We start from the raw sequence: 23561 nt of genomic DNA on the forward strand, positions 1-23561 counted from the left end.
CACAGACACAGACCCCCGGCAGGCCGTACAGACCCCGGACTCCGTAACCGCTGCTATTAACCCTGTGTGTCCCCAACTTTTTACTATTGATGCTGCCTATGCGACATCAATAGTAAAAAAAAATGTAATGTTAAAAATAATAAAAAAAACCTGCTATGCTCACCCTCCGTCGTCGCGTCCTCTCCTCGGCAGTGCAAGCGGCAGGCTCCAGTGCCAAGGATGGTATGCGAGAAGGACCTTCCATGACGTCACGGTCATGTGACCGCGACATCATCACAGGTCCTGCGTGCATCCAGCCCTGGGACAGGAAGCTGCCGCGTGCACCGCACACAGGCGACAGGACTACAAGGGCTCCCTCGGAAGGTGAGTATATGTTTATTTTTTATTTTAACTCTTAACCTGTTACATACGTGTCTGGGCAATGTACTACGTGGCTGGGCAATGTACGACGTGGCTGGGCAATGTACGACGTGGCTGGGCAATGTACTACGTGGCTGGGCAATGTACTACGTGGCTGGGCAATGTACTACGTGGCTGGGCAATGTACTACGTGGCTGGGCAATGTACTACGTGGCTGGGCAATGTACTACGTGGCTGGGCATTATACTACATCACTGGGCAATATACTACGTGGGCTGGGCAATATACTACGTGGCTGGGCAATATACTACGTGGACATACATATTCTAGAATACCCGATGCGTTAGAATCGGGCCACCATCTAGTACCATATATGTATATATGCCATGGATGAGGCCACAGTAAAGTGTATCTTTATTTGGGACAAAAGGTAACTCACAGGTCATTGCAAATGATGATGATGAACATACAATTTGTCATTCCTCCTACACAGTCACATACCAGGGAGGAAGCCACTCAAGCCAGTGTAATATTGCGCCTTTATTTGGGTCACATGGTAACTCACATGCATTTATTTACAGTCCACAGACTCCACTCTACCTCTCTGCTGTCTGCTCCTCCCACATGAGTCACAGTCACACTTCACTGGCTGAATCTGAGAAGCTGCCAGGCCCAGACAAGAAAAAAAAAAAAAAAAAGACTCGGCTCACTCACGCTGCAGAGCCGACTCCTTTCATTCACAGCAGGGAGACGGCTCTTTGTATTGGCTCGTTCACGAACGACACATCACTAACACACACACCACTTCACTCTTCCTCCAGTCCACCATGCTGCTGAGCCCACTCTCTTCTGCTCCTCTATAGCTGTGTTTCTGATGCAGTAACTGCTGGTGATAGCAGATCACAGGGCAGTCACACACAAAATGGCGCTGCCCTGTGATGCTGCTCTTCATTCTGCCCCAGGGATATTAGACCACCCAAAAGGGGAGGGAAATGGTGATGTCAGCAGTTACTGCCCCAATTTTCCAGCTAACAGTAAAGCTGGTAAGTCCCACTATAGCTGCTTGAGGTCTAAAACGGAAAATGCTCCCCCTAGTGGTCAATATATATATTTGTAAGAAAATATATAATATTTTTCATATAGAAATGTTTGCAAACAGTGCAAACATTGCATTAGTACATTTTATTTACTATTTTAAGCTTAATTTCACAAAAAAACAAACTACAAGAAAACTGGTGGCACCTTCCCTTTAACCCCTTCCTGACATCTGACGTACTATCCCGTCGAGGTGGGGTGGGCCCGTATGACCACCGACGGGATAGTACGTCATCACCGATCAGCGGCGCTCACGGGGGGAGCGCGGCCGATCGCGGCCGGGTGTCAGCTGCATATCGCAGCTGACATCCGGCACTATGTGCCAGGAGCGGTCACGGACCGCCCCCGGCACATTAACCCCCGGCACACCGCGATCAAACATGATCGCGGTGTACCGGCGGTATAGGGAAGCATCGCGCAGGGAGGGGGCTCCCTGCGGGCTTCCCTGAGACCCCCGGAGCAACGCGATGTGATCGCGTTGCTCCGAGGGTCTCCTACCTCCCTCCTCGCCGCAGGTCCCGGATCCAAGATGGCCGCGGCATCCGGGTCCTGCAGGGAGGGAGGTGGCTTACCGAGTGCCTGCTCAGAGCAGACACTTGGTAAGCCTGCAGCCCTGCACAGCAGATCGCAGATCTGGCAGAGTGCTGTGCACACTGCCAGATCAATGATCTGTGATGTCCCCCCCTGGGACAAAGTAAAAAAGTTTAAAAAAAATTCCCCACATGTGTAAAAAAATAAATAAAAAAAATATCCCAAATAAAGAAAAAAAAAAAAAATATTATTCCCATAAATACATTTCTTTTGCTAAATAAAATAAAAAAAACAATAAAAGTACACATATTTAGTATCGCCGCGTCCGTAACGACCCAACCTATAAAACTGCCCCACTAGTTAACCCCTTCAGTAAACACCGTAAGAAAAAAAAAAAAAAAAACACGGCAAAAAACAACGCTTTATTATCATACCGCCGAACATAAAGTGGAATAACACGCGATCAAAAAGACTGATATACATAACCATGGTACCGCTGAAAACGTCATCTTGTCCCGCAAAAAACGAGCCGCCATACAGCATCATCAAAGAAAAAATAAAAAAGTTATAGTCCTGAGAATAAAGCGATACCAAAATAATTATTTTTTCTATAAAATAGTTTTTATCGTATAAAAGCGCCAAAACATAAAAAAAATGATATAAATGAGATATCGCTGTAATCGTACTGACCCGACGAATAAAACTGCTTTATCAATTTTACCAAACGCAGAACGGTATAAACGCCTCCCCCAAAAGAAATTCATGAATAGCTGGTTTTTGATCACTCTGCCTCACAAAAATCGGAATAAAAAGCGATCAAAAAATGTCACGTGTCCAAAAATGTTACCAATAAAAACGTCAACTCGTCCCACAAAAAACAAGATCTCACATGACTCTGTGGACTCAAATATGGAAAAATTACAGCTCTCAAAATGTGGTAACGCAAAAAATATTTTTTGCAATGAAAAGCGTCTTTCAGTGTGTGACGGCTGCCAATCATAAAAATCCGCTAAAAAACCCGCTATAAAAGTAAATCAAACCCCCCTTCATCACCCCCTTAATTAGGGAAAAATTAAAAAATGTATTTATTTCCATTTTCCCATTAGGGTTAGGGCTAGCGTTAGGACTAGAGTTAGGACTAGAGTTAGAGCTAGGGCTAGTGTTAGGGCTAGTGTTAGGGCTAGTGTTAGGGCTAGTGTTAGGGCTAGTGTTAGGGCTAGTGTTAGGGCTAGTGTTAGGGCTAGTGTTAGGGCTAGTGTTAGGGCTAGTGTTAGGGCTAGTGTTAGGGCTAGTGTTAGGGCTAGTGTTAGGGCTAGTGTTAGGGCTAGTGTTAGGGCTAGTGTTAGGGCTAGTGTTAGGGCTAGTGTTAGGGCTAGTGTTAGGGCTAGTGTTAGGGCTAGTGTTAGGGCTAGTGTTAGGGCTAGTGTTAGGGCTAGTGTTAGGGCTAGTGTTAGGGCTAGTGTTAGGGCTAGTGTTAGGGCTAGTGTTAGGGCTAGTGTTAGGGCTAGTGTTAGGGCTAGTGTTAGGGCTAGTGTTAGGGCTAGTGTTAGGGCTAGTGTTAGGGCTAGTGTTAGGGCTAGTGTTAGGGCTAGTGTTAGGGCTAGTGTTAGGGCTAGTGTTAGGGCTAGTGTTAGGGCTAGTGTTAGGGCTAGTGTTATTGCTCGGGTTAGGGCTAGGGTTGGGGCTAGGGTTGGGGCTAGGGTTGGGGCTACAGTTAGGGTTGGGGCTAAAGATAGGGTTAGGGTTTGGATTACATTTACGGTTGGGAATAGGGTTGGGTGTGTCTGGGTTAGAGGAGTGGTTAGGGTTACTGTTGGGATTAGGGTAAGGGGTGTGTTTGGATTAGGGTTTCAGTTATAATTGGGGGGTTTCCACTGTTTAGGCACATCAGGGGCTCTCCAAACGGGACATGGCATCCGATCTGAATTCCAGCCAATTCTGCGTTGAAAAAGGAAAACAGTGCTCCTTCCCTTCAGAGCTCTCTCGTGTGCCCAAACAGGGGTTTACCCCAACATATGGGGTATCAGCGTACTCAGGACAAATTGGACATCATCTTTTGGGGTCCAAGTTCTCCTGCTACCCTTGGGAAAATACAAAACTGGGGGCCAAAAAATAAGTTTTGTGGGAAAAAAAGGATTTTTTATTTTCACGGCTCTGCGTTGTAAACTGTAGTGAAACACTTGGGGGTTCAAAGTTCTCACAACACATCTAGATAAGTTCCTTGGGGGGTCTAGTTTCCGATATGGGGTCACTTGTGGGGGGTTTGTACTGTTTGGGTACATCAGGGGCTCTGCAAATGCAACGTGACGCCTGCAGACCAATCCATTTAAGTCTGCATTACAAATGGCGCTCCTTCCCTTCCAAGCTCTGTCATGCGCCCAAACAGTGGTTCCCCCCCACATATGGGGTATCAGCGTACTCAGAACAAACTGGACAACAACTTTTGGGGTCCAATTTATCCTGATACCCTTGTGAAAATACAAAACTGGGGGCTAAAAATCATTTTTGTGAAAAAAAAAAAGAATTTTTATTTTCACGGCTCTGCGTTATAAACTGTAGTGAAACACTTGGGGGTTCAAAGCTCTCAAAACACATCTAGATAAGTTCCTTAGGGGGTCTACTTTCCAAAATGGTGTCACTTGTGGGGGTTTTTAATGTTTAGGCACATCAGGGGCTCTCCAAACGCAACATGGCATCCCATCTTAATTCCAGTCAATTTTGCATTGAAAAGTAAAATAGCGCTCCTTCCCTTCCGAGCTCTGCTATGCGCCCAAACAGTGGTTTACCCCCACATATGAGGTATCGTCGTACTCCGGACAAATTGCACAACAACTTTTTTGGTCTAATTTCTTCTCTTACCCTTGGGGAAATAAAAAAATGGGGGCGAATAGATCTTTTTTTGTGAAAAAATATGATTTTTTATTTTTACGGCTCTGCATTATAAACTTCTGTGAAGCACTTGTTGGGTCAAAGTGCTCAACACACATCTAGATAAGTTCCTTAAGGGGTCTACTTTCCAAAATGGTGTCACTTGTACAGGGTTTCAATGTTTAGGCACATCAGGGGCTCTCCAAACGCAACATGGCGTCCCATCTCAATTCCAGTCAATTTTGCATTGAAAAGTCAAATGGCGCTCCTTCCCTTCCGAGCTCTGCCCTGCGCCCAAACAATGGTTTACACCCACATATGGGGTATCAGCGTACTCAGGACAAATTGTACAACAAATTTTGGGGTCTATTTTCTCCTGTTACCCTTGGTAAAATAAAACAAATTGGAGCTGAAATAAATTTTGTGTGAAAAAAAGTTAAATGTTTATTTTTATTTAAACATTCCAAAAATTCCTGTGAAACACCTGAAGGGTTAATAAACTTTTTGAAAGTGGTTTTGAGTACCTTGAGGGGTGCAGTTTTTAGAATGGTGTCACACTTGGGTATTTTCTATCATATAGACCCCTCAAAATGACTTCAAATGAGATGTGGTCCCTAAAAAAAATGGTGTTGTAAAAATGAGAAATTGCTGGTCAACTTTTAACCCTTATAACTCCGTCACAAAAAAAAAATTTGGTTCCAAAATTGTGCTGATGTAAAGTAGACATGTGGGAAATGTTACTTATTAAGTATTTTGCATGACATATGTCTGTGATTTAAGGGCATAAAAATTCAAAGTTGGAAAATTGCGAAATTTTCAAAATTTTCGCCAAATATTCGTTTTTTTCACAAATAAATGCAAGTTATATCGAATAAATTTTACCACTATCATGAAGTACAATATGTCTTGAGAAAGCAATGTCAGAATCGCCAAGATCCGTTGAAGCGTTCCAGAGTTATAACCTCATAAAGGGACAGTGGTCAGAATTGTAAAAATTGGCCCGGTCATTAACGTGCAAACCACCCTTGGGGGTGAAGGGGTTAAACAAATGCTACACAGCTGGGAATAGAAAAGGCTAACATGAATAATTTCAACAGGGAAGCCCCCAGACTGCATGTCCATAAGGAAACAGGTTTGCAATGCATAACCTAATAGTGTTTCTTTCATTTCCTAGCATTTTGACATAAGAAATTCTAGGAGATACAACAAAGGCAACATGAATAAGAAAGTAACTAGATTTGCCCCCTTAGTTGGGCTTCAATAGAGCTCAATTTAATAGCATTTATGGAGTCGGCCCACAAACGTAATTGGACTTCAATGTTTTGTGAAAGGGTTATGTTCAACTATCCTGGATAATCAGTCAGTTATGGAACATGTGTCACAAGGACTGTAGGGTTTAGTTCAGGAAAGACAATGTTTCCTAGGTAACAAGCTGCAAGGCATTGAAATATTTTGTTCCCTGCTTCTAGATGTCTACTACTTACAAAAGCAGGTGGAAAACAACTTACAGGCAAGACTCTAGAGCAGGAAGCGATGTGGCAGAAGAGGGACAAACTCCAAGTCTAAAGAATCAGCTGATAACAACCATAAAATATTACAGAAGGACATTCAATTACGGAATGTTGCACACTAGCAAATTTCATTAAATACAATACTGGAGATCATGGAATACAGAAAATAGTTTTCTCTGTTTATACAGTTAAAGTAGTTATCTGGGACAATTCAAATTTTTTCAATACGGGCCTGAGGGTTAACTAACTGCCTGTTATCCCCAGGCAGATCTCTTACCTTGGACAGATGAAACCAAGTTCAACCTGTACCAGAATGATGAGAAGCAAAGTATCAAGAAAGCTTGAAACAGCTCTTGATCCAGACCACATCACATCCTCTCTAAAACATGGTAGAAACAGTATGTTGGTATGGGCATGCATGGCCTCCAATGGCACTGGGTCACTAGTGTTTATTGATGATGTGACTGAAGACAGAAGCAGCTGGATGAATTCTGAAATGTACCGGGTGTAGTGGGGCTGGTGGGGTGTGACTAGGCGAACACCTGACTTTTCGTTAGAGCCCCTGATGGTGGGGTTAGATTTGGCTCCAGATGGAAGCCAGGTGCTACTCCAGGATAGACCTCGGATGCACGGCAGCTGACCCTCAAAGGGGCAGGTAGATGGAATGGCCAGGAATAGATGAACTTGATAAGTACAGACAGGTACAACAGGAAAACTGGGAGACATGGCAGGTGCAGGAAGGTATAGCTGGTATACAAACACGGCAGGTACGACTGGTATACTGACTGGCAAAGCAGGTGCAGGCAGGTACAACTGATACAGGCAGGCTGGTACAGGCAAGTACGGCTGATATGCAGGCAGGTGCAGGAGGGCACGGCTGATATACAGGCAAACTGGTGCAGGCGAACAAGCCTGGAATACAGGGACAGAAGGCAAGTATGGGCAGACAGGCAAAGAACAGGTAAACTTACAATTGTACACATTGCTCAGGCACCTCCATTCAGGTGACTTAAACAATAAGGGTCTCCTAGCCAATGGCTGAGGACACTGCATGACAGCGTGTCCAGTGCCTTTAAGAAAAAAAGTGAGCGTGTGCGCCCTAAGCAGAGTGCCTGGGGATCTGCCAGCCATGCACCGACCCCAGGCAGGAGACAGGAGGAGGAAGTGCAGGACTGTGGCGGTGGGCAAGTCGGGATCCCTGCCGCGAGAGGGGAGAAGCATGCAGGGATGCCAGCGCTACACAGGGCTACACTTTCTGCGCAGATTCAACCAATTTCAACAAGTTTGATTGGATGGTGCTTCACAGTACAGATATCTAATGACCCAAAATACACCGTGAAAGCAACCCAGGAGCTTAAGGCAAAGAAGTGAAACATTCTGCAATGGCCGAGTCAGTTACCAAATCTCAACCCCATCGAGCATCATTTCACATGCTTAAGACAAAACATAAGGCAGAAAGACTCAAAAAAAAGCAACAAATGAAGTCAACTGCAGCAACGGCCGGGCAAAGCATCACAAAGGAGGAAACCCGGCGTTTGGTGACATCCATGGCTTCTAGACCTCAGGCAGTCAAGTATTAAAAATGAACTTTCTACATACCATATATACTAGAGCATAAGCCGAGATTTTCAGCCCACTTTTTTTAGGCTGAAAGTGCCCCTCTCGGCTTATACTCGAGTCATTGTCCCAGAGGGGTCGGCCGGGGAGGGGCAGCGGTCACATCATACTCACCTGTTCCCGGCGTAGTCCCTGCTTCTCACTGACAGATGGTCTCCGGGCGCCGACAGCTTCTTCCAGTGTTGTGCGGACACGTGGTACCGCTCATTATTAAAGTAATGAATATTCATTACTTTAATGAGCGGTACCAGTGACCGCTCAACACTGGAAGAAGCTGCCGGCGCCCTGAGACCATCTGGCAGTGAGAAGCAGTGACCGCGCCGTGAGCAGGTGAGTATAACGGGGAGGGTGAGCATTCCGATAATCACCTGTCCCCACTCCACCACCGGGCTCAGTCTTTCACGTCCTCTGGCTGTGACGTTCAGGTCAGAGGGCACGATGACGTGTTTGTGTGCACCCTCTGCCGTAACAGTTCACTGTGGAGAGACGGGACGTTGAGGAGCAGCGGGCAGCGACAAGAGGTATGTCATTTTTTTATTTTTTTTTTATTGCAGCAGCAGATATACAGTACGGTTAATCATATCAGCATAAACTGCATCTCATGGGGCCATAATCAACTTTTATGCAGCATTACATGTGGCATATTTTTCTCTGGAGCCATAATCAACTTTTATGCAGTATTATATGGGGCAAATTTTCTATGCAGCATCTTATTGGGCCATAATCAAACTTTATGCAGCATTACATGTTGCATATTTTCTATGGAGCATCTTATGGGGCCAGAATCAACTTTATGGAACATTATATGGGCCCATCATGAACTTTATGGAGCATTATATGGAGCGTATTTTGTATGGAGCATCTTATGGGGCCCATCATGAACTTTATGGAGCATTATATGGGGCTCCTGATTCAATATGGATATTCAAAAACACTTAACCTACTGAGGTCTCAATTAATTTTACTTTTATTGGTATCTATATTTATTTTTTAAATTTACCAGTAGGTGATGCATTTCCCACCCTAGGCTTATACTCGAGTCATTAAGTTTTCCCAGTTTTTTGTGGAAAAATTAGGGGTCTCGGCTTATTTTTTTATTATGTATACCCCTCCTCACATGTAAAGCGCCATGGAATAAATGGATAAATGGTGCTATAATAATAAATAATAATGATAATATGGTCAAGTTAATTTGTCCAATTACTTTTGAGCCTCTTAAATGAGGAGGATTTGTAGAAAAAATGGTTGCAATTACCAAAAGTGTAACAGGATATTTACCGTATGTTGAACCCCTTCATTTAAACCTGAAAGTCTACACTTCAATTGCATCTCAGTTGTTTCATTTTAAATAAAAAATACACTGCTTAAAATAAAAATAAAGGGAACACTAAAATCCCACATCCTAGATATCACTGAATGAAATATTTCAGTTGCAAATCTTTATTCATTACATAGTGGAATGTGTTGAGAACAATAAAACAAAAATGATCAACGTAAATCAAAATGAATATCCCATGGAGGTCTGGATTTGGAATGATACTCAAAATCAAAGTGGAAAATCAAATTACAGGCTGATCCAACTTCAGTGGAAATGCCTCAAGACAAAGAAATGATGTTCAGTTGTGTGTGTGTGATGCCTCCATGTGCCTGTATGACCTCCCTACAATGCCTGGGCATGCTCCTGATGAGGCGGTGGATGGTCTCCTGAGGGATCTCCTCCCAGACCTGGACTAAAGCATCCGCCAACTCCTGGACAGTGTGTGGTGTAACGTGACGTTGGTGGATGGTGCGAGACAATGTCCCAGATGTGTTGAATCGGATTCAGGTCTGGGGAACGGGCGGGCCAGTCCATAGCTTCAATGCCTTCATTTTGCAGGAACTGCTGACACACTCCAGCCACGAGGTCTGGCATTGTCCTGCATTAGGAGGACCCCAGGGCCAACCGCACCAGCATATGGTCTCACAAGGGGTCTGAAGATCTCATCTCGGTACCTAATGGCAGTCAGGCTACCTCTGGCGAGCACATGGAGGGCTGTGTGGCTCTCCAAAGAAACGCCACCCCACACCATTACTGACCCACTGCCAAACTGGTCATGCTGAAGGATGTTGGAGGCAGCAGATCGCTCTCCACGGCATCTCCAGACTCTGTCACGTCTGTCACATGTGCTCAGTGTGAACCTGCTTTTATCTGTGAAGAGCACAGGGCACCAGTGGCGAATTTGCCAATCCTGGTGTTCTGTGACAAATGCCAATAATCCTGCACAGTGTTGGGCTGTGAGCACAACCCCCATCTGTGGACATCGGGCACTCAGACCATCCTCATGGAGTCGGTTTCTAACCGTTTGTGCAGACGCATGCACATTTGTGGCCTGCTGGAGGTCATTTTGCAGGGCTCTGGCAGTGCTCCTCCTGTTCATCCTTGCACAAAGGCTGGGGTAGCGGTCCTGCTGCTGGGTTATTGCCCTCCTACAGCCCCCTCCACATCTCCAGTTGTACTGGCCTGTCTCCTGGTAGCGCCTCCAGCCTCTGGACACTACGCTGACAGTCACAGCAAACCATCTTGCACAGCTCGAATTGATGTGCCATCCTGGATGAGCTGCACTACCTGAGCCACTTTTGTGGGTTGTAGAGTCCCTCTCATACTACCACGAGTGTGAAAGCACAACCAACATTCAAAAGTGACCAAAACATCAGCCAGAAAGCATTGGTACGGAGATGTGGTCTGTGGTCCCAACCTGCAGAACCACTCTTTTATTGAGTGTGTCTTGATAATTGCCAATAATTTCCATATGCTGTCTATTCCATACGCACAACAGCATGTGAAATTGATTGTCAAACAGTGTTGCTTCCAAAGTGGACAGTTATTTCACAGAAGTTTGATTTACTTGGAGTTATATTCTGTTTAAGTGTTCCCTTTTTTTTGAGCAGTGTAGCAACATGCAGGGAGAAATCACAAAGATTCAGTCACTGTCCAAATATTTCTGGACCTAACTATGTGGTAAACACAGACATCTAAATGAGGCCTAAAAACAATTATGAAGTATGTTTTCGTAGAGCTCTGCATTGTGTGCCACATCTCTAATACTTTCTGAAAACGTATGGATAAATTGTCAACTGGAAGTTACTATTCCCATTGTTAATGACGTTTTTTCCTAAACACTTTAATACTACCTAATCTGTGCCAATTGAGAGACTGTGTAAGGACAAACCCTATTGACAAACGGAAACCAACACCCAAATGTCAATTAACGCACGTGCAGGAGATAGAATAGTGGACTGGCTAAATAATGTAGAGTTCTCAGTTAGGGTTGATCGAATAGCTTTGGATAAGTGCTTATCCGAATAGCTATAGAGCTTCCCGAATAGCTGCATCGGGAACCCGGATACCTGGAGCGCTCCTGATAATCAGCTGCTCGGCGCCGCAGCTGCATGTGTCGCGGCTGTGTCACTGTCACAACACACAGGCTCTCCATGCATATGTTGTGAATGTCACACAGCCGCAACACATGCAGCTGTGGCGCCGAACAGCTGATAATTGATGGTACTTATCAGGAATCTAATGTGTATGGGGGCCTCTTGACAGCTGGGACATTTAAATCGTTCCCCATATTAGACTAACACAGGTCTCACCTATCCATATCAAAACGTTTGGACAACTTTCTAATGTGTATGAGAGCGCCAGCCAACTGACTGTTGGGGAAGATGTTGATCGGTCATGTGAGATTCTGGACTACCAATCACTTTGTTGCTTTGGAGATAAGCCGCTAGGCAGAGATATCCGTAGGCCCTTTCTGATAGAGAACAAAGGAGCGCTAAGCCAAACGAGTGCTCGTGTATGGGAAAGATGGCTGCCAGCTGAATGATCGTCCGAAGCATTATTCTTCAGACGGCCATCTCATGTGTATGAAGGCCTTTAGATTTCAACATGCCTAGTACTTTGCTCCTGTGTGAGATCAGTTATTGCCAGAGTTGTCCGTCAGAAGATTATTCCTTTTCCCAATTCAAACATATTTGTTCAGAGTTGGCCAAACCCAAGGATTGTGGTGGGACTGGCCAATCATCTGATGTGTATGGGATCTCCAATGCCCACATGCTGTCAGGGGACCAAATAATTGGGCAGTATTGGTTTCAGAAAAGATAAAAATTGCAGCTAGAGGTATCTCGCAGCAGATTTTTTCCTTTCTCCATCGTGAAAACACAAGAATAGTGATGATCAGATATGCTCGTTACTCGAGATTTCCTGAGCACGCTCGGGTGACCTCCGAGTATTTTTTAGTGCTCAGAGATTTAGTTTTCCTCACCTCACCTGAATGATTTACATCTGTTAGCCAGCATAAGTACATGTGGGGATTCCCTAGCAACCAGGCAACCCCCACATGTACTTATGCTGGCTAACAGATGTAAATCATTCAGCTGCGGCACAGAAAACTAAATCTCCCAGCACTAAAAAATACTCGGAGGACACCCGAGCGTGCTCAGGAAATCTCGAGTACGAGTATACTCGCTCATCACTACACAAGAATGCTTGGTCAAACTGAGAACTCTGTACAGAGGAGTTGATAAGAGATAGCTGACTGCTGAACAAAAGTTTGACTGATATCCATCTTATGTGTATAGTCAGCTTGACTCACATTCAGCCGAACAGGTTGTTTTATGGGAAGGTGGAAGAATGGGCACTATCGTCTGTGTTTAGTTATGGCCTGAGACACAATATTGACAATAGATTTTCTGCAGGTAATACTAAAAAATGATTGGATCTGCCAACTACTACATGAGTAGCTTTAAAAGGTGTGACCTCTCAATCTATCTATATAATCGTCTAAGGGTCACTTCCGCCCGCACACACATACACTGCCCACACTCTCCCTCCTCCCGATCTGCAGCGTTTCATCCGCAGCTAAACCACAGATCTTTTTTACATCTGCGGTTTTTCTGCGGATGTGCCCGACTCAATGCAAGTCAATGGGTGCAGAAACACTGCAGATCCGCACAAAGAATTGACATGCTCCGGAAAAAACAACGCTGCGTTTCCGTGCGTTTTTTTCCGCAGCATGTGCACAGCAGATTGGGTTTTACATAGGTTTACATGGTACTGTAAACCGCATGGGAAACTGCTGCAGATCCGCAGCGTCAAAAACGCTGCGGATCCGCGGTAAAATCCGCAACGTGTGAACATGGCCTAAAGCTTGATATCTTGCCAGTAAAAAAAAAAAAAAAAGTTGGAGACAAAAAGCAGGTTTTCCTGGATTGTTTGCTGTGTTTTTTAGAATCCCAACGTTCAGCTTTGCTTCCTCCATATAAGCATGAATACTGCAAGACATTAGGGCACCAATGCAAGACATGTGAAACCATAAAACATTTTTGGGGAAAAAAGGGCAATATGATCAAATTATTCAGTGGAAAAAGTTTTTTTTATGCCTGAAAAAATAGTGACTAGTCTGAACAAAAAAGTTCACATGAGTTCATAAAAGAAGGGGAGGCAAAGCTTCAGGCACTTGAACCCCCTAAATACTGTGATTGCAGCATTTAGCAGACATGCTGAGGGAGAGAAGGATGACTGGACTCGTGGAAGTTACGGTTCTGGTACCCAACCGAACTTTATTACAAAGTTTGTGGCAGGTTGCAAAACTGTACCCGAACTTGAACCAGAACCCAAACTTTTGAGATGGAAATCTCCCTTCCTCTTCAACATGTTACGTGAATGACAGATCAACTCAATGTCATTTACAGTCCTACATGCTTGGAAAAATGTAAGTTTTTTCAATCTCTATTGTACGATCTGACACCAAGACTAAACCAAATATCACAATCATCAGAAATAAACTTAATCAGAAACTGAACAAGTAGGAATGATGGCATTAATGCGCAAGGTTGTGACCGCACCAATGGGTAAAATGTTGCTACAAGATATAATTTACGGTAACTTGGGCTTCCTTTAACATGACAGACAAATATTCAAAGTAACTTAAATTTGGACATTGATATGCACAATATACGGGAGTTTAAAAAGAAATCAATATTTTTTTTAACCTATGTAAAATTACCAACCTTTAGCCCTCTCAAGATCTGATATACAAGAAACTGTATTCGATCCTCTGACAGTTTCTCGTGCTTCATTATCTTGCCCAAGTCTGTGCCCATGAAAGGCATGACAAGGTAGCTGGAAAAAAAAATAAACTGTAAGTACACATGAAACAAAGGCATCACAGACCTGAAAGAAAAAGGTTTCACATTTATGGTTTCAAATATATACCGGTATTTGTAATATTTTGTTTTTAATTCACTTTTAATTACAAATATACCACTATCATACAATGGTACATATCTTCATTTTGAAAACAGATAAAGACAGATAACAGACATTACACATGTAAGCAGCTGATGCCGTTTAAAGTAAGAACCAAGCATGGTATATCATTAGTAATAACTAAATTCATATAGCACAAAATAAAGATATAGACAAGTCAAGATGAGATTTCCGATTATTCCAATCAATAGAAGAAAGATTGGAAGAAAAAAAAAAAAAAAAAAAAAAAGTGTTAGCATTTGGACAAATAACCTGGATCTAGTCTTCTTAACATCCAGAGAAAATTTCACACAATCACTATTAAAAATGAAAAATAACTCAGCAGATATAACTGTGCTGTGATGATCACTTTACAAATCGAGCATAATCTCCGTTATGTCAACTTTAAAAGAAACCCCACCATGATAATGTAATGAGGCAGCAATCAGAAAATGCAGGACTGACAAATAATGGTAGTTTGTACAGAGCAGATAACAATAGTCAAAACCTCATCCTTAGTAACAAGGTGAGGCATTTCAAAGAAGCGGACACCAGAATTCCAAGACCCAGAGTTCTGGGAATTCAAAGTGATATTTTTTTTTGCTAACTACAATATAGTAATTAAAAATAAAAATATGCTAGAGAAAAATTATAGTTATCATGAGAACGGTAAGGAATAGCTTAATGCCGGTTGTACATTCAATAAAATCAGTGTTTTATCACTAGAAGACTAGTTGAGTTGTGCCATGTTGCCTCCAGCTTTGTGTAACCCTGCCCCTGTCAATAAGTAAGGCTATGTTCACAAGTTGCGTTTTTGCTGCAGGAAAAACCTGCTCTCTTGGCAGTAAAGAAGCTGCTTACAAAAGGCAGGTTTTGTCTCTTGTGCATGTTAATAAAGTTTAGTGCACCACAAAAACTAAACATTATTCAACTTCCTTAGGTTTTTTGCACCAAAAACACGGCAAAACCAGATACCTGCGTTTTTTGCTGCGTATTTGAAATAACTCATTGCCTAGTTCTATGGCTGAAGAAACGCTGCCAAAATGCTGAAAAAAGGAATATGCTGCAGTTTGTAAAAGCGGCTAAATCAGAAGTGTAGTGCGGGGTTACAAGTAGAGAAGAGCGAACTTGTTTGGAAAGCATTCACCAATCTGAAATCTGGCACAAAACGAAGCCAATTCGGATGTGTTCGCTTTCACAAGCATTCTTACTCAAAGTCGACAAAAGACGGTAACAGTTAGGTAAATCATTTAGTTGCTACTAATTTTTTTTATGACTTTGGCTATGATCGTGGTGCTGTAGGATGAGCAGGGGGATGTATTTGATGAGGGGAGGGGGCGTGGAGAGGTTAGAGGAGCGTCTGAAGAGATCACAGGAGCGGCACCCACTTTTTTTTTTTTTTCACATAATTTTGTGTGTGTTGATTCTGGCAACCAATCAGGGCGTAGAAACCATCCACAACGTCATGACATTACGGACTTTTGTGATTGGCTGCCGAAGTCACATTGCCCTGGCCACATAAAAAGTGGCCATCTTGTTTTACTGGCGCCATTTGCTTAGTGTCACAGCGCAGAGAGGTCGCTTCTGCGCTAGAGCCGATGCTGCTGAAAGTGAACTTTTTCTGTGTGAAATCGATCTTCCAGCATTCTAAGCAGATTGTGCAAAAACTGTGTGGCAGTCTCCAGAAGCCCCATTTGCTACTCCAAATTATTATGCTAAAACGGTGTTTCAGTGGCAAATCAGAAGGCCAGATTTTAACCCCTTTACCCCCAAGGGTGGTTTGCACTTTAATGACCGGGCCAATTTTTACAATTCTGACCACTGTCCCTTTATGAGGTTATAACTCTGGAACGCTTCAACGGATCCTGATGATTCGGACGTTGTTTTCTCGTGACATTGTACTTCATGATGGTGGTAAAATTTCTTCAGTATGATTTACGTTTATTTGTGGAAAAAAAAACCAACAGAAATTTGTCGAAAATTTTGCAATTTTCCAACTTTGAATTTTCATGCCCTTAAATCACAGAGCTATGTCACACAAAATACTAAAGTAACATTTCCAGCATGTCTACTTTACATCAGCACAATTTGGGAACCAACATTTTTTTTGCTAGGAAGCTATAAGGGAATATGCATACTTTGCGGATTTGACTGTGGAATTTTCTGTGCAGATTCTGCATTTCTTGGCAGAAAACGCAGGTCAGAATCTGCGCTTTTTTGTGCAATTCTTTTGTGGATTTGCTGCAGATTCTGTGTGGATTTCATGCGTTTTTTACACCTGCGGATTTCCATAATGGAATGGGTTCAGAAACGCTGCAGATCCGCAAAAAGAATTGACATGGTCCTTTCTTTAATCTGCTGCGTTTTCCGTGCGGAATTTTCCGCACCAATAGCACAGCATTTTTATTTTTCAATTGATTTACATTGTACTGTAGATCACTTGCAGATCTGCAGCGTTTCTGCGCGGAAAAAAAAAGCTGCTGATCAGCAGGAAATCTGCAATGTGTGCACATAGCCTAAGGGTTAAAAGAAACAGCGATTTCTCATTTTTACAACATTTTTTTTTTTTTTTTTTTAAGGTACCGCCTCCCATTTGAAGTCACTTTGAGGGGTCTATATGATAGAAAATACCCAAAAGTGACACCAGTCTAAAAACTGCACCCCTCAAGGTGCTCAAAACCACATTCAAGAAGATTATTAACCCTTCAGGTGCTTCACAAACTTTTGGAATGTTTAGAAAAAAAAAAAATGAACATTTACCTTTTTTTCACAAAAGGATTACTTCAGATCCATTTTTTTTTTTATTTTCCCAAGGGTAACAGGAGAAATTGGACCCCAAAAGTTGTTGTGCATTTTGTCCGGAGTACGCAGATACCCCATATGTGGGGGGGGGGGGACCACTGTTTTAGCGCACGGCAGACCTTGCATGGGAAGGAACACCATATGACTTTTTCAACGCAAAATTGGCTGGAATTAAAGGGAACCTGTCACCCCGTTTTTTTCAGTATGAGATAAAAATACCGTTAAATAGGGCCTGAGCTGTGCTTTACAATAGTGTATTTTTTGTCCCGATTCCCCACCTATGCTGCCGAAATACCTTACAAAAGTCGCCGTTTTCGCCTGTCAATCACGCTGGTCTGGTCAAAAGGGCGTGGTGAAATGGCTGTTTCTCCCCCACCTCTTGCTTATCTTCCCGGCGTTGGCGTAGTGGTTCTCGCATGCGCAACAGCCAAAAAAGAGCACGATCTGTGCTATTCCCCTGGTTATCGGTGGCGGCGGCCATCTTCCGGAGGCCGCACGTGCGCAGATGGAGTGCTCTGCTTCCCGGGGCTTCAGGAAAATGGCCGTGGGATGCCGCGCGTGCGCAGATGGAGATCGTGGCGGCCATTTTCCTGAAGCCGAGATGCGAACTCGGGCTGGTACACGGGCTGGTCTAAAAAAAAAAATGTGTGAAGCTACTTACAAAAATTGCATATTTTGATTTTTAGTTATTTTACTCACTTCTATAGCACCATTAATTACATGGTGCATCACAAAAATTTTCGGCACTGTTCCCATTGTGGCTCACAATCTAAATTTCCTGTCAGTATATCTTTTGAGCGGAGGAGAAGTCCAGACAAACCAGAGGAAACCCACAAAAACACGGGGAGAAAATACAAACTCCTTGCAGATGTTGTCCTTGGTAGGGTTTTAACCCAGAATACCACTGCTGCAAGGCTGCAGTGCTAACCACTAAACGACTGTGCATCCTCTGCCACTTACACTACTGCTGATAATGTTTTTGCATTAACAACGCAATGTTACCGTGGTTGGAAGTATATTACTGCGATGCACACTGTGTGCCTCACTGCTGTCTTGTGAAAGATCACTCAGAAGATTGTCTACAAGCGTGTTTCGATACTCCAGCATGAGCACGTTCCTTTCTAGGGGTGAAGTATCTATCTGGCTAAATTTACTCTTGTATCGCGGATCTAATAGAGTGGCAACCTAGTAATCAGCACTTTCTAATTCTAACAATACGGCGGACAATCATCTTTCATGAGGTCCAAATACATGGTGTATTGGTGGTGGGGAAAGACAAACTTGCTTCCTCCATCCTCTCCCGCCAACCACAGATAACAGAGGTATTCATTATCCTCTTCATCTCCTGACTGTTGCGTGCCTATCCCCTCTTCCTCCTCCTCTATTTGTTCCTAGGCTACTGCACCTTTACTAACACAGTTTGTCTGGTACCTTGAGCCCCACTCGATCGCTATAATCCACCCTCCCATGGCACCCACCTGTGCGATGATAGTCAAAAAGGTAGAGATAGTTACCACTTCCGCATCCTCCTCTGCTTCTTCCTATTTCTCTGCGAACACCACCTCCTACTGCAGACTATTCAAAGTATGCTCCAGCATGTAGATGCCGAAATAGTGATGCTGATGATGGCAACATCAGCACTAATCATCTTAGTAGCCATTTCAAAACTGTGCAAATGGGTGCAATGCCTGATTGCGGTTTTCCCTGGCTGCACAGTATGGTGGTTGGGGGATATTCTCTGCACTGTTGGAAAGTGTGTCTCATTAAGGGAAAGTTTGAGGGCACAGGTGGAGAAACTACAGGAGGTGGACGAAGCAGAATCAGTGGAGGAAGGGTTACAAGTGACATACAGAGGTTTTTTCCCCCCCGCAAGCCTTGGGGATTCCAAGATTTCCTGTTTAATGACACCTTGGTGTCTAGTGCTTCAGTTTACCATCTCTGGGTGTGTAGTGGTTTAGTTCTCCAAAACTAGGTGTTTAGTAGTTTATGTTGCCAAGCCCTGTTGTCTAGTAGTTTAGTTCTCCTTCTTATGGTATGTAGTAGTTTAGTTCTCCCTCCCAAAGAACCCTGCAAGCCTTGGGGATTCCAAGACTTGTGGAGAAGTCCCTTCCTCTCTGACCCCACAGCCACCAGAGTCACCCAGTGCCCAGTCACTGAGATGTAACGCCCCGTCCACGTTTGCTCGTCCAGGTGTCAAGTGTTAAAATGTACCCTGTAACACATTGATTTTTACAAGGAACGAGTTATGTTGTCTGCAACATGTTGGTGTAGTGCAGGCACATCTTTCTTAGAGAAGTAATGGTGACTGGGCAACTGGTACTGGGGGACTGCGAAGGCCATCAGCTTTTGGAAACAGTCTGTATCCACAAGGCGGAAAGGTTGCATTTCCGTGGCCAACAGATTGAATTGGCCATGCAATTATCATAGATCACAGGCCACAGAACCACCCCGCTGTGATCTTTGCAGCAGAGAGCTCTCAGCTGGCCCATACCGTGCAGACAATTGCACAACTGGGTGATGATCAACTGAGGAGGCCGCAAACTGTTCTCAATAATTAGTTATAGGAAAACAAATAGTGAGCGTACGGCATATTCACCTCCGGATTACAACGCATGAAATATGTATTTATACCGTCGTATGATCACTGCCAACGCCACAATAACCCCACATACCTCACTGACACCACCAATCCTGTTTTTAAACACAAAAATAAATACAGGTCGATTGGATGCCATTCTTCTTTTGAGGTTCACACCATCAGGGTCTTCCATCCCCTCTCCCTCAGAGTAGCGGTCATATACCGTCCCCCCAGGCTCACCCACCCACTTCCTTGCCCACCTTTTCTGCCTTGATGTCCTCAGAATTGCCAACCCTTATCCTGGGAGACTTCCAACAGCCCTCCTCCACAACTGCACCCCTGATTCTATCTCTAGCTACTTCTCATGGCCTCTTAACTTTCAACCTCTGAGACACACAAAGATTAACACCCCTGATCTGATCTTTGTCCGGCGCTGTTGAATTTCCTACCTAGATAACACCTCGTACCATGAAACGGCTATTTGGTACTTTCAATGCTCTCCTCATCCCCAAGCTCCCCCTCCCTATCCACTCATCTCAGCTAAAGACTGTCTCATTCTTTAAGCAGATGATTGGCAACATAAGGCAAGCTTTTGCCTGAAGTCCCCACAGCCTCTACCTCGCTGGACCCGATATCACCTCCTCACTTACAAGAATCCCACAATGTCAGTCCTCTGTTCATCTTTCTTCTCAGCTAGGTTTCTAAAAATTAGCCTAAAACCAAATTCATAATCTTTCCACCAACTCATTCAACTCCACCCCCCCCCCAAATTGACCTATCCATCAAAATCAATGCCTTAACTCTGATCTCTCCTTCAAAGCCCTTTCCCCTTTCTGCCGACTCAAACTCGAAAAAAAATCTCCAGAAATCGCAGATTCTTCAACCATGAATCTGCAAAAACTAGTGCATGTCGTCATCATCTCCCACATCAACTACTGCAACCTCCTGCTCTGTGGCCTTCCTTCTAACACTAAAACACCAATCCAATCTATCCTAAACTCTACTGCCCAACTAATCCACCTGTCAATCCAGCTATTCCCCAGCTTCTCCCCTCTGTCAATCCCTGCACTGGTTCCCTATTGCCCAGAGACTCCAGTTCTGAACCCTAAGTTTGGCATCCTCCATACATCTGTGACCTAGTCTCCCAGGGCTTACCTGCATGCCACCTTCTATCATTAAAAGATCTCCTTCTCTACCCCTTTTATCTCCTCTTCCCACAATCACATATTAGATTTCTCCAGTAGATCCCTTCTACTCTGGAACTGTGTCCCTCAACATATCACATAAGATAACATATCATACACTCGCCTACCATGGAACTTGAAGAAATACCTCTTCCGACAAGCCTACGACCTACACTAACCATCGCTCCGCCATACTGCAGCGCAAGCAGCTCTACATTCACCTATTGTATAGTCACCCATCCTTTGTAGACTGGAGCCCTCATGGGCAGGGTCCTCTCTCCTCCAGTAGCAGTCAGTGACTTGTACAGGTCCTTCTCAAAAAATTAGCATATAGTGTTAAATTTCATTATTTACCATAATGTAATGATTACAATTAAACTTTCATATATTATAGATTCATTAGCCACCAACTGAAATTTGTCAGGTCTTTTATTGTTTTAATACTGATGATTTTGGCCTACAACTCCTGATAACCCAAAAAACCTGTCTCAATAAATCAGCATATCAAGAAAAGGTTCTCTAAACGACCTATTACCCTAATCTTCTGAATCAACTAATTAACTCTAAACACATGCAAAAGATACCTGAGGCTTTTAAAAACTCCCTGCCTGGTTCATTACTCAATACCCCCATCATGGGTAAGACTAGCGACCTGACAGATGTCAAGAAGGCCATCATTGACACCCTCAAGCAAGAGGGTAAGACCCAGAAAGAAATTTCTCAACAAATAGGCTGTTCCCAGAGTGCTGTATCAAGGCACCTCAATGGTAAGTCTGTTGGAAGGAAACAATGTGGCAGAAAACGCTGTACAACGAGAAGAGGTGACCGGACCCTGAGGAAGATTGTGGAGAAGGACTGATTCCAGACCTTGGGGAACCTGAGGAAGCAGTGGACTGAGTCTGGTGTGGAAACATCCAGAGCCACCGTGCACAGGCGTGTGCAGGAAATGGGCTACAGGTGCCGCATTCCCCAGGTAAAGCCACTTTTGAACCATAAACAGCGGCAGAAGCGCCTGACCTGGGCTACAGAGAAGCAGCACTGGACTGTTGCTAAGTGGTCCCAAGTACTTTTTTCTGATGAAAGCAAATTTTGCATGTCATTCGGAAATCAAGGTGCCAGAGTCTGGAGGAAGACTGGGGAGAAGGAAATGCCAAAATGCCTGAAGTCCAGTGTCAAGTACCCACAGTCAGTGATGGTGTGGGGTGCCATGTCAGCTGCTGGTGTTGGTCCACTGTGTTTCATCAAGGGCAGAGTCAATGCAGCTAGCTATCAGGAGATTTTGGAGCACTTCATGCTTCCATCGGCTGAAATGCTTTATGGAGATGAAGATTTCATTTTTCAGCACGACCTGGCACCTGCTCACAGTGCCAAAACCACTGGTAAATGGTTTACTGACCATGGTATTACTGTGCTCAATTGGCCTGCCAACTCTCCTGACCTGAACCCCATAGAGAATCTGTGGGATATTGTGAAGAGAAAGTTGAGAGACGCAAGACCCAACACTCTGGATGAGCTTAAGGCCGCTATTGAAGCATCCTGGGCCTCCATAACATCTCAGCAGTGTCACAGGCTGATTGCCTCCATGCCACGCCGCATTGAAGCAGTCATTTCTGCCAAAGGATTCCTGACCAAGTATTGAGTGCATAACTGAACATTATTATTTGATGGTTTTTTTGTTTGTTATTAAAAAACACTTTTATTTGATTGGACGGGTGAAATATGCTAATTTATTGAGACAGATTTTTTGGGTTATCAGGAGTTGTATGCCAAAATCATCAGTATTAAAACAATAAAAGACCTGACAAATTTCAGTTGGTGGATAATGAATCTATAATATATGAAAGTTTAATTGTAATCATTACATTATGGTAAATAATGAAATTTAACACTATATGCTAATTTTTTGAGAAGGACCTGTATTGTTTCATTGCATTGCAAACCTGGAGAGGAGTTTAGAGCTCACTGGGCTTGCGCTGGCTGGGGCCAGTGATATGTGGGAGGGTGGAGGTGGGGAAGACTAGGATAGAGAAGAACGCAGCTGGGTAAATGTTACAAGGAGGGGTAGGGGGAAAAGTGCCAGGGAGCCCAGTCCTGATCTGGCACAACCTAGTAAATATGCCTGTTTCTCTGATATTAGGAATGCAAGCCCAAGACCGGGATCACTAGAGCAGGATGCTGCCTAGTAACCAGGAAAAGCATTAAGCTACTTACGGGTAGCGGCATTTTTCGGAGGCCCATGACAGCACCACGAGAGAGGGGATCCGCCCCTTTAGGAACAGGAAACCCACAGATACAAAAGGGCGGCACCTCTCCCATGCATCAGTTGGATTACAGAGCCTGAGAGGACTAACCGCAGTTAATGACAAGCAAACACAAAATTGCATACAATTAAACACAATGACTTTTAATAAAGTAATACACGTGAGAAGATAACATTCCTTCTTTAAATTATTTGGTTGATTATAAACCCAGGATGTGCAACCCCACGTGAAAAGGGAGGGAACTAAGGGTGCTGTCATGGGCCTCCGAAAAATGCCGCTACCCGTAAGTAGCTTAATGCTTTATTCGGACTCCCATGACAGCACCACGAGAGATTTACAGAGATGTAAGCCATTTTTAGGGAGGGACCACAGCCTGTAGCACCCTTAACCCGAAGGTGAGATCTGAGGAGAACCCCAAGTCTAACCTATAGTGCTTAAAGAAGGTAGAAGGGGATGACCATGTGGCCG

At 43.9% G+C, this 23561-nt stretch overlaps 1 protein-coding gene across 1 annotated transcript in view; it reads right to left on the reverse strand.

Moving 5' to 3' along the window:
- MAPK12 (mitogen-activated protein kinase 12) overlaps positions 1-23561 on the reverse strand; it is a 194029-nt gene that overhangs the window by 85473 nt on the left and 84995 nt on the right. Inside the window, exon 4 of the mRNA XM_077264916.1 lies at positions 14031-14142. Coding sequence (XP_077121031.1) covers positions 14031-14142 — 112 coding nt within the window. The remainder of the gene's footprint in view (positions 1-14030; positions 14143-23561) is intronic.

Source organism: Ranitomeya variabilis, chromosome 5, assembly GCF_051348905.1.
Source record: "Ranitomeya variabilis isolate aRanVar5 chromosome 5, aRanVar5.hap1, whole genome shotgun sequence".
In the NCBI taxonomy this organism is placed as follows: domain Eukaryota; kingdom Metazoa; phylum Chordata; class Amphibia; order Anura; family Dendrobatidae; genus Ranitomeya; species Ranitomeya variabilis.